This window comes from Lithobates pipiens, unplaced genomic scaffold (genome assembly GCF_037356315.1).
Source record: "Lithobates pipiens isolate NorthernLeopardFrog02 unplaced genomic scaffold, aLitPip1_a1.2 Scaffold_3, whole genome shotgun sequence".
NCBI classification, from domain to species: domain Eukaryota; kingdom Metazoa; phylum Chordata; class Amphibia; order Anura; family Ranidae; genus Lithobates; species Lithobates pipiens.
In genome coordinates, this window is record NW_027507790.1 from 94674138 (window position 1) to 94690692 (window position 16555).

General features: G+C 49.3%; 1 protein-coding gene across 1 annotated transcript in view; it reads right to left on the reverse strand.

Moving 5' to 3' along the window:
• FBXO21 (F-box protein 21) overlaps positions 1-6244 on the reverse strand; it is a 77329-nt gene extending 71085 nt beyond the window's left edge. The window contains exons 1-2 of the mRNA XM_077462052.1: positions 5921-6244; positions 3312-3447 (exon numbers count right to left, since the gene is read on the reverse strand). Coding sequence (XP_077318178.1) covers positions 3312-3447; positions 5921-6195 — 411 coding nt within the window. The 5' untranslated portion in view covers positions 6196-6244. The remainder of the gene's footprint in view (positions 1-3311; positions 3448-5920) is intronic.
• Positions 6245-16555: the final 10311 nt, after the last annotated feature.

Genomic DNA, 16555 nt, shown 5'->3' on the forward strand with positions numbered 1-16555 from the left:
AGTCCTTAGTCTGCTTGTCTTGAGCAACTGTTTGCATGCTTTCTTGTGCATCATATTTAGAAGAGGCTTCCTTCTGGGACAACAGCCATGCAGACCAATTTGGTGCAGTGTGCGGCGTATGGTCTGACTGACAGGCTGACCCGCCCCACCCAGTCAACCTCTGCAGCAATGCTGGCAACACTCATATGTCTATTTCCTAAAAACAACCTCTGGATATGACGCTGAGCATGTGCACTCAAATTCTTTGGTTGACCATGGCAAGGCCTGTTCTGTGTGGAACCTGTCCTGCTAAACCATTGTATGGTCTTGGCCACCGTGCTGCATCTCAATTTCAGGGTCTTGGCAATCTTCTTATAGCCTAGGCCATCTTTATGTAAAGCAACAATTCTTTTTTTAAGATCCTCAATAAGTTATTTTCCATTAGGTGCCGTGTTGAACTTTCAGTGACCAGTATGAGAGAGTGAGAGCATTAACACCAAATGTAACACACCTGTTCAACATTCACACCTGAGACCTTCTAACACTAACGAGGCACATACACTGAGGAGGGAAAATGGGTAATTGAGCCCAATTTGGACATTTTCGCTTAGGGGTGTACTCACTTTTGTTGCCAGCGGTTTAGACATTAATGGCTATGTGTTGAGTTATTTTGAGGAGACAGGAAATGTACATTGTTAGACAAGCTGTAGACTCACTACTTTACATTGTAGCAAACTATAATTTCTTCAGTGTTGCATGAAAAGATACAATAAATATTTACAAAATGAGGGGTGTTCTCACTTTTTGTGGGATGTTGCTATATATTAGTAAGTGTCAGAAAAAAGGTTTAGTCTTTAAGTGGTTAAACCGCTCTCATTTAGACCCCTTTCACACTGAGGTGGTTTTCAGGCATTTTAGCACTAGAAATAGCGCCTGTAAAGTACCTGATAACCACATCCCATTCGTTTCAGCATGACTTTTGACACTGGGGAAGTGCGCTTGCAGGATGTAGAAAAAGTCCTGCAAGCAGCATCTATGGGATGGTTTGGGAGCGCTGTATTCAGCTCTCACTAAACACCCTGCCTACTGAAATGAATGGGCAGTGCTTCCAAAAGTTCATGAAAAGCGCTTTGGAAGCATTGTAACACAGGCATTTTTAACCCCTTCTTTGGGCTTAAAAGCACCCCGCTAGCAGACGAAAAGTTCTGCCTAAACAGCGCTAAAAGAAGTGCTGCTAAAAAGGATCAGCGTTTTAGTGCTGATGCGGCTGTGGCCCCAGTGTGAAAGGGGTCTTACAGACCGAAGTTTATTTCTTTGATCTAAAAGGACTAAGGGCTCCTTCACATGGACGTGTCCATGTACGGAGCCCGCTCTGCTCAGCAGGGGATTGCTTCGTCGATCCCCGCTGAGCAGGAAGATGACAGACCCGTCTCTGCATACTGTGCAGGGACGGACCTGCCAGAGCGCCGCTCTTCCCATATGGGAGATCGGATGAGGACAGACCGTAGAGTCCGTCGTCACCCGATCCGATGACGAATGGAAAAGTAGTTTTTTCCTCCGTCACACTTTTTCAGATATCGGAGCAGGTCGGATGTCAGCTTACATGTCACTGCTGACATCCGATGCTCCATAGAGGTCTAAAACTGAAAGGCGGACCTAAATGGAGAGTCCGTGTGAAAGAGGCCTAAGTGTTATGTTTCTCTTTATCTCTAAGCAATGTTGTCATAAACTCAGCAGGCTGTTTTATTTGTTTTTTTTTACAGCTGTCAGCCGTGAGCAGAGAACTCTCTGCACTGAATTGGGAAAATGCTTTGTTAAGATCGTGGGAGTGGGGGGGGGGTTGTAAAATTGCAATCTTGATTCTTTTACAATTAATTGTGCAGGGTGAGGCTGAGAGTACCATCATCGAGTATCAGTGACCGAGTGGTGTAAGTTTGACCAGCCATTTGTCACAAGTTAGTAAAGGTGGCCAGTGTGACTCCACGTCCATCACAAACATGTCTATTTCTAAATCCGAAATTTCGGCCGCCGAAAATTATTGCCCGAAAACTGGGTTTTTTCATTCGGCTGAATGATATAAAAAAAAAAAAAAAAAAAAAAAAAAAAGCGATACCGAAAGAAAGCGTGGTCTGCCTCGGGTGCTGCCCAGTCCTACCTCCTCCTCCTCCACTCGCCGCGATCTCCGTGTTTCACGAGGCTGAATTGCTTGAATTGCTTGGCTGCAGTAACAATGTCCCACCTCCTGTGATAGATGGCACACTGATCCAATGGCGGGACAGTGAATCAGCGTGACGTGATTACAGGAGGGGGGACATTGTTACTGCAGCCCGGGCAATTCCAATCCAGTTCCGTGACACACAGAGATCGCCGCGGCTGGGCACTGGCAAGCTGCATATGATGGCCACTGGCGGGTTGCATATGACGAACACTGGTGAGGCTGCATATGACAGGCATTGGTGAGGCTGCATATGACGGGCACTGGTGAGGCTGCATATGACGGGCACTGGTGAGGCTGCATAGTACGGTCACTGGTGAGGCTGCTGGGCACAGGCAAGCTGCATATGACAGGCACTGGTGAGGCTGCTGGGCACAAGCAGGCTGCATTGATCTCCTGTATCGTGTCTGCAGTCTCTGACCATCTCCTGTATCATATCTACTAGAGGTGCATCGAATGGAAATTTTGCTAATACTATTAGCAATGTGTTTAAGTAAGGGATTGCAGACATGATACAAGAGATGTTAGAGACTGCAGACTGCATTTTTCTTGACCTTTCTTGCACTAAACGTGCCAATACTGACAAACAAAAAATTCATATTAATTTAAATTGATGATATTAATTAAAAAGTTGAATACAATTATATATAAAAATAATATAAATATTTATTAAAAACTGCCATTTTCGGTATCGGTTTTCGGCCTAGTGCATCCTTCATTTGTGGTATCGGCACCAAAATTTCCATTCGGTGCACCCCTATTTATAAGAACAATAAATGAATTTCTATTTTACAGGCAAGCTAAAAAAAAAAAAAACTTACAGTAGAAAAAGCAACTTAAAGGTCATTAAAAAAAATAAAATAAAATAATCAAACTTAAAATAAAAATCGATGTAAAGACTAAAAGCTAATCGGCTCAAATAACCACTGACATCTTAATTCTTTCCTCATAAAAGATCTCTGCTCCCTGCACCAATGACATTACAAAGCCTTACATCTGCTTGCTCAGTAGGCAGACTACATTATTGTCATTATGTGAATTAAATAAAAGTTTGGATACAAACATTTTAATTACTATGTTTACAGACGGCATAAAACGTTGATAAAATGTAACTTACATGCTCCACGATGAGTTCCTTTGAGAATGAGGACACTAGTTTTCGTGCAGCTATGCCAGCCTTGTGCCGACTTTTATACTCTTCCAGCCAATCTGGAAGATCCATATGGTTATAGTACTTGATTATTGATGGCCATCTACATAATACAATAAACACAATGAGTTATCTTGTAGACATAGATTTTGGCAAATTAGCATGTAAATATAGCGTCAGTCTTTGGGATAAAAAAAACAAAAATCCCTCAGACAGGTCTTATCCAAGCTGATCAATGAAAACTGAACCATCCAACAGTTTTGGGAGTTTATTAGTCAACAGTTAGGGCCCACACCTAACGCAGTGGGATGCAGTTGGCTGCATTTTTTGACTTTTTGCACTCCAACTGCATAGATAGTCCAAAGCAAGGTAATCCTATGGACATAGGTCACATTATTGCAGTGCAGTGCAGTGGAAAAATGTAGAGCATGCTCCATTTTTACAAGAAAAAACGCATACAAACGCACATATCACAGTGCACATAAAAGTCCAGGGAAAGAAAGGAGGAATAGACCTCACAAGACTAAAGCAGATAGATAAATGCACATCAACTGTATATAGAATGCACATCAAATGCATGTATACGTGCAAGGAAAAAAGGTGCAGTTTCTAGTGCGAACGGGTCCTAGATAATGAAGGAAGCAGAATGCAACTCCACTAAGCAAGGATAACATGTTTCCATCAAAGTCCTGGTTTCTAAATATAGTTTTAGGATTTCAGAGCACCAATGTCATTGCATTGTAGACAGAGAGTTACTTGAACCACCACAACTGTTTACTGTACTTTACAGATTGGAGATGTCAGTTCCTTTAATTAAATTTGTCCTCATATCAGTCTGTTACACATATGATACTAAAACAATCTGCATATGTAGGTTTAGCCTCCACACATAAATCCCCTGTCAGCCCTCGTTCACATGGGTGTACTACAATATATGCCTGTGTTTGCCTTGAAGGCAGTCTCAACCATGTTCATTGGGACACTACTTTCACTACTCCCAATTTGACAGTCGTGCAAGGGGACAGGAAAACAACTATTACACTACAACCATGGTTTATCTGCCTGACATACTGAACAATCCCTGAGCTACCTATAAAACCTGAAATGACAATCCCTGATCTCCTTGCCTTCTCCAACAATGACCAATCACTGATCTCCCTGCCTTTCCGCACACTGACCAATCCCTGACCCCCTGTCTTCTCACACACTGACCAATCCCTGATCTCCTTGCACAGTGACCAATCACTGAGCCCCTATCTTTTCGCACATTGACCAATCGCTGACCTCCTGTCTTCTCGCACACTGTTCAATCCCTGACCCCCTGTCTTCTCACACACTGACCAATCCCTGACCTCCTTGTCTTCTCACACACTGACCAATCCCTGACCTCCTTGTCTTCTCACACACTGACCAATCCCTGACCTCCTTGTCTTCTCACACACTGACCAATCCCTGACCTCCTTGTCTTCTCACACACTGACCAATCCCTGACCTCCTTGTCTTCTCACACACTGACCAATCCCTGACCTCCTTGTCTTCTCACACACTGACCAATCCCTGACCTCCTTGTCTTCTCACACACTGACCAATCCCTGACCTCCTTGTCTTCTCACACACTGACCAATCCCTGACCTCCTTGTCTTCTCACACACTGACCAATCCCTGACCTCCTTGTCTTCTCACACACTGACCAATCCCTGACCTCCTTGTCTTCTCACACACTGACCAATCCCTGACCTCCTTGTCTTCTCACACACTGACCAATCCCTGACCTCCTTGTCTTCTCACACACTGACCAATCCCTGACCTCCTTGTCTTCTCACACACTGACCAATCCCTGACCTCCTTGTCTTCTCACACACTGACCAATCCCTGACCTCCTTGTCTTCTCTCACACTGCCAATCCCTGACCTCCTTGTCTTCTCTCACACTGACCAATCCCTGACCTCCTTGTCTTCTCGCACACTGACCAATCCCTGACCTCCTTGTCTTCTCGCACTCTGACCAATCCCTGATCCCCTTGTCTTCTCGCGCTCTGACCAATCCCTGATCCCCCTGTCTTCTCGCACACTGACCAATCCCTGTTCCCCCTGTCTTCTCGCACACTGACCAATCCCTGATCCCCCTGTCTTCTCGCACACTGACCAATCCCTGATCCCCCTGTCTTCTCGCACACTGACCAATCCCTGATCCCCCTGTCTTCTCGCACACTGACCAATCCCTGATCCCCCTGTCTTCTCGCACACTGACCAATCCCTGATCCCCCTGTCTTCTCGCACACTGACCAATCCCTGATCCCCCTGTCTTCTCGCACACTGACCAATCCCTGATCCCCCTGTCTTCTCGCACACTGACCAATCCCTGACCTCCTTGTCTTCTCGCACACTGACCAATCCCTGACCTCCTTGTCTTCTCACACACTGACCAATCCCTGACCTCCTTGTCTTCTCACACACTGACCAATCCCTGACCTCCTTGTCTTCTCACACACTGCCAATCCCTGACCTCCTTGTCTTCTCACACATTGACCGATCCCCAGGTCTTGGTTGCCCTCTCACACCCGATCAATCTCTTACCGATTAAACAGTTGCTTTCTCCATATCTTCCCCCGGGTGGCACACACCGCTCGGAGCCGCCTGCAGACACTGCTGACACTGGCCATGTCCCTGTAGTCCAGATCCCCCTGACATAGTATGAGCTCCAGGAGCTCCTCCGGCAGCTCCGTCAGGCCCGGGCACATCGGCAGAGTCCTGTTCTCATCTGCCGGAGAGCAGCTCGCCGTACTGGCCGAGGAATCGCTGTCATCGTGCAGACTGCTCTCTGCATCTTCACCTGTCAAGGCAGCAGCCATCTTTTGTTTACATGGCCTAGGAGAGCCGGTAGTCGCAGTGTGATGACGTGTAATCCCTGTCAGTGCAGTCCTGGAGGGAATGACAGAGGGAGGGGGAGCTTAGGCATGTCAGGAGAGGGCTCTGTCATTCAGGGACTGTATGGATGGACAGTTCATGTGTGGAAATAGCCCTGACTTCTGTTTGACAGGCAGACTTTCCCCACATTGTATCCATGAAGGAACATTTGAAATACAGTTCATGTCCAGGGAAGACATTGTGGTCTACACCAATAGTCTCTAGAGAAATGTTTTTCAACCTTTTTTCAGTCAAGGCGCCCTTTAGAATCGGCACAACCCCGGGGCACACCAGTTTGAGGGCTCATTTACACCATTAGGTGCATTCGGGCGCAAATGCTTGTTTGCGTGTTCCCACAATTCCCTTTTTTTATGACATGCTCTATGCGCAAACACAAAAGGGTGCCAGCGTGATTTTTAAAATTGTGCAGCAACAAATCATGGTACTACGGTGCTATGGCACCACTCTGCTACCATGTGTTTTAGCAGCTGCCAACGTACACACATTTGCTAGATGCGTGGGATGTCATTAGGAATGAATGGCACCCACACGTGTCTGCAAACGCCAGCACATTTTTGTGCGTTATGGGAAAACACGCAATTTCACACCTGTTACCATACTGCGCTTGGTGTGTACAAGACCGAAAATGTACAAGTGAGGTAGAGTTCTGTGGTCTGTAGGATGTACACCCCCCCTCCTAGCACAAATCCCCCATCCTAGGACAATCCCCTCCTCCTACAATAACACCCCAAATCCCCCCTTCTAGCACAACCTCACCAGCACCCCTCCCCCCAGATTCCCTCTCCTAGAACAACCCCCCACCAAAATCATTCTCCTAGGGCAAGCCCCCCGCCCACCAAAATCACTCTCCTAGCTCAAACCCCTCACCAAAATCACTCTCCTAGCACAACCCTCCACCAAAATCATTCTCCTAGCACAACCCCCCACCAAAATCATTCTCCTAGCACAACCCCCCACCAAAATCATTCTCCTAGGGCAACCCCCCACCAAAATCACTCTCCTAGCTCAAACCCCCCACCAAAATCACTTTCCTAGCACAACCCCCCACCAAAATCATTCTCCTAGCACAACCCCCCCACCAAAATCATTCTCCTAGCACAACCCCCCCACCAAAATCATTCTCCTAGCACAACCCCCCCACCAAAATCATTCTCCTAGCACAACCCCCCACCAAAATCATTCTCCTAGGGCAACCCCCACCAAAATCACTCTCCTAGCTCAAACCCCCCACCAAAATCACTTTCCTAGCACAACCCCCCACCAAAATCATTCTCCTAGCTCAAACCCCCCACCAAAATCATTCTCCTAGGGCAACCCCCCACCAAAATCACTCTCCTAGCTCAAACCCCCCACCAAAATCACTCTCCTAGCTCCAACCCCCCACTAAAATCACTCTCCTAGCTCAAACCCCCACCAAAATCACTCTCCTAGCTCAAACCTCCACCAAAATCACTCTCCTAGCTCAAACCTCCACCAAAATCACTCCCCTAGCTCAAACCCCCACCAAAATCACTCTCCTAGCACAACCCCCCACCAAAATCACTCTCCTAGCTCAACCCCCCCCCCACACACACCAAAATCACTCTCCTAGCACAACCCCCCACCAAAATTATTCTCCTAGCACAACCCCCCACCAAAATCACTCTCCTGGCACAACCCTCCACCAAAATCACTCTCCTAGCACAACCCTCCACCAAAATCACTCTCCTAGCACAACCCTCCACCAAAATCACTCTCCTAGCTCAACCGCCCCACCAAAATCACTCTCCTAGCTCAACCCCCCCTCCACCAAAATCACTCTCCTAGCACAACCCCCCACCAAAATCACCCTCCTAGCACAACCCCCCACCAAAATCACTCTCCTAGCACAACCCTCCACCAAAATCACTCTCCTAGCACAACCCTCCACCAAAATCACACTCCTAGCACAACCTTCCACCAAAATCACTCTCCTAGCTCAAGCCCCCCACCAAAATCATTCTCCTAGGGCAACCCCCCACCAAAATCACTCTCCTAGCTCAAACCCCCACCAAAATCACTCTTCTAGCACAACCCTCCACCAAAATCCCTCTCCTAGCACAACCCTCCACCAAAATCACACTCCTAGCACAACCTTCCACCAAAATCACTCTCCTAGCTAAAGCCCCCCACCAAAATAATTCTCCTAGGGCAACCCCCCACCAAAATCACTCTCCTAGCTCAAACCCCCACCAAAATCACTCTCCTAGCACAACCCTCCACCAAAATCACTCTCCTAGCACAAACCTCCACCAAAATCACTCTCCTAGCTCAACCGCCCTACCAAAATCACTCTCCTAGCTCATCCCCCCACCAAAATCACTCTCCTAGCTCAACCCCCCCTCCACCAAAATCACTCTCCTAGCACAACCCCCCACCAAAATCACTCTCCTAGCACAACCCCCTACCAAAATCACTCTCCTAGCACAGCCCTCCACCAAAATCACACTCCTAGCACAGCCCTCCACCAAAATCACTCTCCTAGCACAGCCCTCCACCAAAATCACTCTCCTAGCACAACCCCCCACCAAAATCACTCTCCTAGCACAGCCCTCCACCAAAATCACACTCCTAGCACAACCTTCCACCAAAATCACTCTCCTAGCTCAAGCCCCCCACCAAAATCATTCTCCTAGGGCAACCCCCCACCAAAATCACTCTCCTAGCACAGCCCTTCACCAATATCACTCTCCTAGCACAACCCCCCACTAGGGATGAGCTTCGTGTTCGAGTCGAACGTACGTTCGTCTCGAACATTGGCTGTTCGGGCGTTCGGCGAATTCCGAACGTTTGGGCCGTTCGCGTCAAAATTCGAGTGACGCACGCGCGGACCACAATGCACTGCGTTGGCGCAGTGCATTGCTGCCCCATGATTGGCCAAGCATGCACTGTGACCCCGCATGCTTGGCCAATCGCAGCGCCGGCAGCGAGGAGAGCCATGATTGGCCACAGGCATCCTGCCTGTGGCCAATCATAGCTCAGGCTGTGTAGTGCACGCCCCACACTATATAAGGCCGCCTTTGAGGCGGCCTCGTGTAGTGTGTTACTTAGCATCTGAAGCAGTGGGTGTTCTGTGTACCTTCAACACAGTACACACCAATCGTTTTTGGCTGATTTCCTATCTTGCTGCTGTGTAGTGATTGTTGTCTGTGCCATGACTGCAGTATACACCACTATATTCACCTCACCTATATAGCTAGTGATCTAGCTTTAACCACTTAACAACTGCCCATTGCCGATTAACGGCTTCAGGGGGGTTGTTTAACTCTGAGAGGCCGTTAATTAACGGCCTCCCAGAATTCTGCTCTCGCGTGCACCGAGGTGTGCACACTCGAGAGCATCTGTGACCGCCGGGTCGCATCACGGATCACGGTAAACGGCCGCTCATAGCGACCGTTTACCACGTGATTGCTCCGTCAAATGACGGAGTGATCACTTGGAAACAAACCGGCGTCATGTTATGACGCCTGTTCCTCCCTCCCCTCTCTGTACCGATCGGTACAGCGGAGGGGAAAGAGATCGGTGTCAGCAGCGATGTGGGCTGCATCTGCAGTGCCCACATCGCTGCTCACCGAATTTAACCCCTCAATTCCCTGCCAATACTCTGCAATACCAGTGCATACTCTGCAGTACCCTGCCATTACTCTGCAGTACCTCGCCATTACTCTGCAGTGCAGTACCCTGCCATTACTCTGCAGTGCAGTACCCTGCCATTACTCTGCAGTACCCCCCATTACTCTGCAGTAACCCCCATTACTCTGCAGTACCCCCCAATACTCTGCAGTACCCGCCATTACTCTGCAGTACCCCCCAATACTCTGCAGTACCCCCCAATACTCTGCAGTACCCGCCATTACTCTGCAGTACCCGCCATTACTCTGCAGTAACCCCCATTAACCTGCAGTACCCCCCAATACTCTGCAGTACCCGCCATTACTCTGCAGTACCCGCCATTACTCTGCAGTACCCCCAATACTCTGCAGTACCCTGCCATTACTCTGCAGTACCCCCCATTACTCTGCAGTAACCCCCATTACTCTGCAGTACCCCCCAATACTCTGCAGTACCCGCCATTACTCTGCAGTACCCGCCATTACTCTGCATTACCCCCAATACTCTGCAGTACCCTGCCATTACTCTGTAGTACCCCCCAATACTCTGCAGTACCCTGCTATTACTCTGTAGTACCCCGCCAATACCCCGCCAATACTCTGTAATACCCTGCCATAAATTGCCATACCCAGCCATACTCAGAGATACCCAGCCATACTCGGTGATACCCTGAAATACCCAGCCATAGACGCCCCCCACCCCTCACCGCCCTCCGGTGCTTCTACCAACTCGCCAGTACGATCAAAGCCAGAATCTTTTTTTTATTTTTATTTCAGGCTTCCCAGCCTAGAGGTGAGATGTGGGGTCATATTGACCCCCCAGATTTCACTGTAAAGAGGACCTGTCACCCCATATTCCTATTACAAGGGATGTTTACATTTCTTGTAATAGGAATAAAAGTGATCAAAAATATATTTTTGGGGAAAAAAATGTCAAACTAACATAAATAAAGTAAAATGAACAATAAAAAAATAAAATAAAAATTAAAGCGCCCATGTCCCCATGTGCTCGCATGTGCCACACATGTGAGGTATCGCCGAGAATGTTAGAGCGAGAGCAATAATTCTAGTCCTAGACCTCCTCTGCAACTCAAAACATGTAACCAGTAAAAAAAAAATTAAAGCGTCGCCTATGGGGATTTTTTAAGTAGCGACGTTTGGCGCCATTCCACGGGCATGTGCAATTTTGAAGAGTGACATGTTTGATATCTATTTACTCAGCATAACTTCATCTTTCACTTTATGCAAACATTGGGCTAACAAGTGGTTAATAATAGAGCTTGCAGTCAGTAGTGTTAGGAGATAGTGCGTGCTGTCTGCGTGCTCTGTACCCAGTACATACCGCTATAATATAGGGCAGGCCCCTACTTTCAAACATCCAACTTACAAACATCTCCTACTTGCAAACGCAAGGAGACAGCAGCAAGTGAGATGAAAAAAGATGGACGACAAAACAAATTATACAGGGCTGATAATCCTTCCCTATGTTTTCCAAAAAGCTTAAAGATAGTTTTTTTGACTGGAGCTACACTTTAAAAATGTACCGGTTGAAAATGACAAACAGATTCAACTTAACACAACAAACCTACACAGTCCCTGTCTTGTTTGCACCGCCTGTATACTGCTGTTCTGAGTATATAGGGCCTGGGGGCCACACGCATTTCCTTTTTTTAATATGGGTACGGGGTTCCCCTTAATATGCGTACAAGACCCAAATAGGCAGGTAATGGGCAGGGAGGGCTACCCATGCCATGTTTCTCAATGATTTTCAACCATATTGCAGGAACCAGATATAACATTAAAACCGCAAGCAGTTTTAAATGGTGTTATTTCCGTTTAATGTCATTTTGTGCAGGGACTGTTCTAAACACGGGAAACACGTGGCACTTCACAGGCATACTACAGACACCCCCCAGGCACCATATTTAAAGGAATATTTCACTTTTTTTTTCACTTTAATCGTCATTAAAATCAGTGCTCCCGCCAAAACGGCAGTTTTTAAAACTTTTTTTTGCAGTGACCCATGTCCCCTGAGGCAGGAGGCAGGTCCCCAAACCCTTTTTAGGACACTATCTTGCATATTAGCCGTTAAAATTAGCACTTTCCAATTCGAACGTTCGAGTCCCATAGACTTCAATGGGGTTCTAACGTTCGTACCGAACGCGGGGGTCGTTCGCAAGTTCTGGTGCGAACCGAACCGGGGGGTGTTCGGCTCATCCCTACCCCCCACCAATATCACTCTCCTAGCTCAAGCCCCCCACCAAAATCATTCTCCTAGGGCAACCCCCCACCAAAATCACTCTCCTAGCTCAAACCCCACACCAAAATCACTCTCCTAGCACAACCCCCCAACAAAATCACTCTCCTAGCTCAAACCCCCCACCAAAATCACTCTCCTAGCTCAAACCCCCCACCAAAATCACTCTCCTAGCTCAAACCCCCCACCAAAATCACTCTCCTAGCTCAAACCCCCCACCAAAATCACTCTCCTAGCACAACCCCCCACCAAAATCACTCTCCTAGCACAACCCCCCACCAAAATCACTCTCCTAGCACAACCCCCCACCAAAATCACTCTCCTAGCACAACCCTCTGCCAAAATCACTCTCCTAGCACAACCCCCCACCAAAATCATTATCCTAGGGCAACCTCCCACCAAAATCACTCTCCTAGGGCAACCCCCCACCAAAATCACTCTTGTAGCACAACCCCCACCAAAATCATTCTCCTAGGGCAACCCCCCCACCAAAATCATTCTCCTAGGGTAACCTGCACCAAAATCACTCTCCTAGCACAACCCTCCGCCAAAATCACTCTCCTAGCACAACCCCCCACCAAAATCATTATCCTAGGGCAACCTCCCACCAAAATCACTCTCCTAGGGCAACCCCCCACCAAAATCACTCTCCTAGGGCAACCCCCCACCAAAATCACTCTTGTAGCACAACCCCCACCAAAATCACTCTTGTAGCACAACCCCCACCAAAATCACTCTTGTAGCACAACCCCCCAACAAAATCACTCTCCTAGCTCAAACCCCCCACCAAAATCACTCTCCTAGCTCAAACCCCCCACCAAAATCACTCTCCTAGCTCAAACCCCCCACCAAAATCACTCTCCTAGCTCAAACCCCCCACCAAAATCACTCTCCTAGCACAACCCCCCACCAAAATCACTCTCCTAGCACAACCCCCCACCAAAATCACTCTCCTAGCACAACCCCCCACCAAAATCACTCTCCTAGCACAACCCTCTGCCAAAATCACTCTCCTAGCACAACCCCCCACCAAAATCATTATCCTAGGGCAACCTCCCACCAAAATCACTCTCCTAGGGCAACCCCCCACCAAAATCACTCTTGTAGCACAACCCCCACCAAAATCATTCTCCTAGGGCAACCCCCCCACCAAAATCATTCTCCTAGGGTAACCTGCACCAAAATCACTCTCCTAGCACAACCCTCCGCCAAAATCACTCTCCTAGCACAACCCCCCACCAAAATCATTATCCTAGGGCAACCTCCCACCAAAATCACTCTCCTAGGGCAACCCCCCACCAAAATCACTCTCCTAGGGCAACCCCCCACCAAAATCACTCTTGTAGCACAACCCCCACCAAAATCACTCTTGTAGCACAACCCCCACCAAAATCATTCTCCTAGGGCAACCCCCCACCAAAATCACTCTCTTACCACACCCCCACCAAAATCACTCTCCTAGCACAACCCCCCCCCCCACCAAAATCACTCTCCTAGCACAACCCCCCACCAAAATCACTCTCCTAGCTCAACCCCCCCACCAAAATCACTCTCCTAGTACAACCCCCACCAAAATCACTCTCCTAGCTCAACCCCCCCCACCCCCCACCAAAATCACTCTCCCAGCACAACCCCCAGCCAAAATCACTCTCCTAGCACAACCCCCCCACCAAAGTCATTCTCCTAGGGCAACCCCCCACCAAAATCACTCTCCTAGCAAAACCCCCCACCAAAATCACTCTCCTAGCTCAACCCCCCCCCCCACCAAAATCCCTCCCCTAGCAGAACCACCCACCAAAATCATTCTCTTAGGGCAACTGCCCACTAAAATCACTCTCATAGCACAACCCCCACCAAAATCACTCTCCTAGCACAACCCCCCACTAAAATCACTCTCCTAGCACAACCCCCTACCAAAATCATTCTCCTAGGGCAACCACCCACCAAAATCACTCTCCTAGCACAACCCCCCCCCCCACCAAAATCACTCTCCTAGCGCAATCCCCCACCAAAATCACTCTCCTAGCACAACCCCCACCAAAATCACTCTCCTAGACATCCCCCACCAAAATCACTCTCCTAGCTCAACCCCCCACCACCAAAATCACTCTCCTCCTACAACCCCCCACCAAAATCACTCTCCTCGCACAACCCCCCACCAAAATCATTCTCCTAGGGCAACCCCCCCACCAAAATCACTCTCCTAGGGCAACCCCTCACCAAAATCACTCTCCTAGCGTAACCCTCCACCAAAATCACTCTCCTAGCACAACCCCCCACTAAAATCACTCTCCTAGCACAACCCCCTACCAAAATCATTCTCCTAGGGCAACCACCCACCAAAATCACTCTCCTAGCACAACCCCCCCCCCCCCACCAAAATCACTCTCCTAGCGCAATCCCCCACCAAAATCACTCTCCTAGCGCAATCCCCCACCAAAATCATTCTCCTAGGGCAACCCTCACCAAAATCATTCTCCTAGGGCAGTGATGGCGAACCTTTTTGAGTCTGAGTGCCCAAACTGAAATAAATAAGTTTTTGTGTTGTAAAGTGCCAACACGGCAATTCGCGAGAGAGGGGTGCCGAGCAAAAGAGAGGGGGTGTGTGAGAGATGGGGGTGTGTGTAAGAGAGAGGGGGGTTGTGAGAGAGAGAGAGAAAGGGGCATGTGAGAGAGAGAGAGAGGACACAGAGAAAGGTGACAGAGTGAGGGGGGGACAGATAGATAGAGATAGGGGACACACACAGAGAGGGGGGACACACGGGGGGGCAGAGAGAGAGGGGGAACAGAGAGATGGGGCACAGAGAGGGGGGGGTGTGAGATGCTGAGAGAGATGGGACTGGGACAGACAGACAGACAGACAGAGAGAGAGAGAGATATGGGACAGATAAAGGGGAGGGCACAGTGAAAGAGAGAGAGAGGGGACAGAGAGAGAGAGGTGATAGAGTGAGGGGGGGACAGATAGATAGAGATAGGGGACACACACACAGAGGGGAGGAGTGTGAGAGATGCTGAGAGAGAGAGGGGGCAGAGAGAGAGAAATATGGGACAGATAAAGGGGAGGGCACAGAGAAAGAGAGAGGGGGGACAGAGAGAGAGGGGAGGGCACATAGAAAGAGAGAGAGGGGGGCACAGAGAGGCAGGAGGGGACAGAGAGAGAGAGAGAGAGGGAGAGAGAGAGAGGGGGGACAGAGAGAGAGAGGGGGGACAGAGAGAGAGGGGGGGCACAGAGAGAGGGGGGGCACAGAGAGAGGGGGGCACAGAGAGAGGGGGGCACAGAGAGAGGGGGAGCACAGAGAGAGGGGGGCACAGAGAGAGGGGGGGCACAGAGAGAGTGAGCAGAAAGAGGGGGACACGGGGGCTGAAAAAGAGAAGAGCTGAGAGAAAAGGAGACCTATAGCTCTGTCTTTATCTGCAATCCCTGCTCTGCCTCCCTGCCCCAGTCTTTGTCTGCAGGTATTCAGTGTATAATTGTGCCCGGTACCCGTCTCCATCCCTGTTCCATCCAGCGGCTCCCTCACAGCCTGCGCCTCTCTTCTGGGCCCATGGTCAGTCTGTTCTCCGGGCCTCACTGTTGAAGGAGGTTTGAGGAGTCCAAGCTCCGGAAGGCGCCAGGGATGCTGCGCCCCTCTTCAGCCATACAATGAAGCAGTGAAGCTCTTCTCTCCCTCCCGTGCGTGCTGTCAGGCCTGTAGCCTACCACGCAGAGAATGTGGGGCCGCCCACTCACTCGTGCAGACAGTTTCCCGCACCTCGCCGCTGCTTGCTTCTCTCCCTCGCGTGCTCTCAGGTCTGTAGCCTTCCGCGCGGAGGCTGCGGAGCCACCCACCCACCCACCCACTCACTCACTCACTCGTGCAGTTAATTTCCTGCACCTCGCCGCTGTTTTCTGCCATGTTCTCCCCACCGTGAACCAGGACCCTCTCGCGTGCCCACAGAGATGGCTCTACGTGCCAGCTGTGGCACGCGTGCCATAGGTTCGCCATCACTGTCCTAGGGCAACCCCCCACCAACATCACTCTCCTAGCACAGCCCTCTACCAAAATCACTCTCCTAGCACAACCCCCCACCAAAATCACTCTCCTAGCACAACCTCCCACCAAAATTACTCTCCTAGCACAACCCCCTACCAAAATCACTCTCCTTGCACAACCCCCCACCAAAATCACTCTCCTAGCACAACCTCCCACCAAAATTACTCTCCTAGCACAACTCCCCACCAAAATCACTCTCCTAGCACGACTTCCCCCAAAATCCCCTTCCCTAGCACAACCCCCCCCCCCAATCCCCTTCCCTATCACAACCTCCCACCTGACACAACCCCCCTCCCACCCAAATCCCCCTCTTGCTAGCACAAAGTCTGTCCTTACAATAATGACGTAAGCAGAGGGGTTGGGA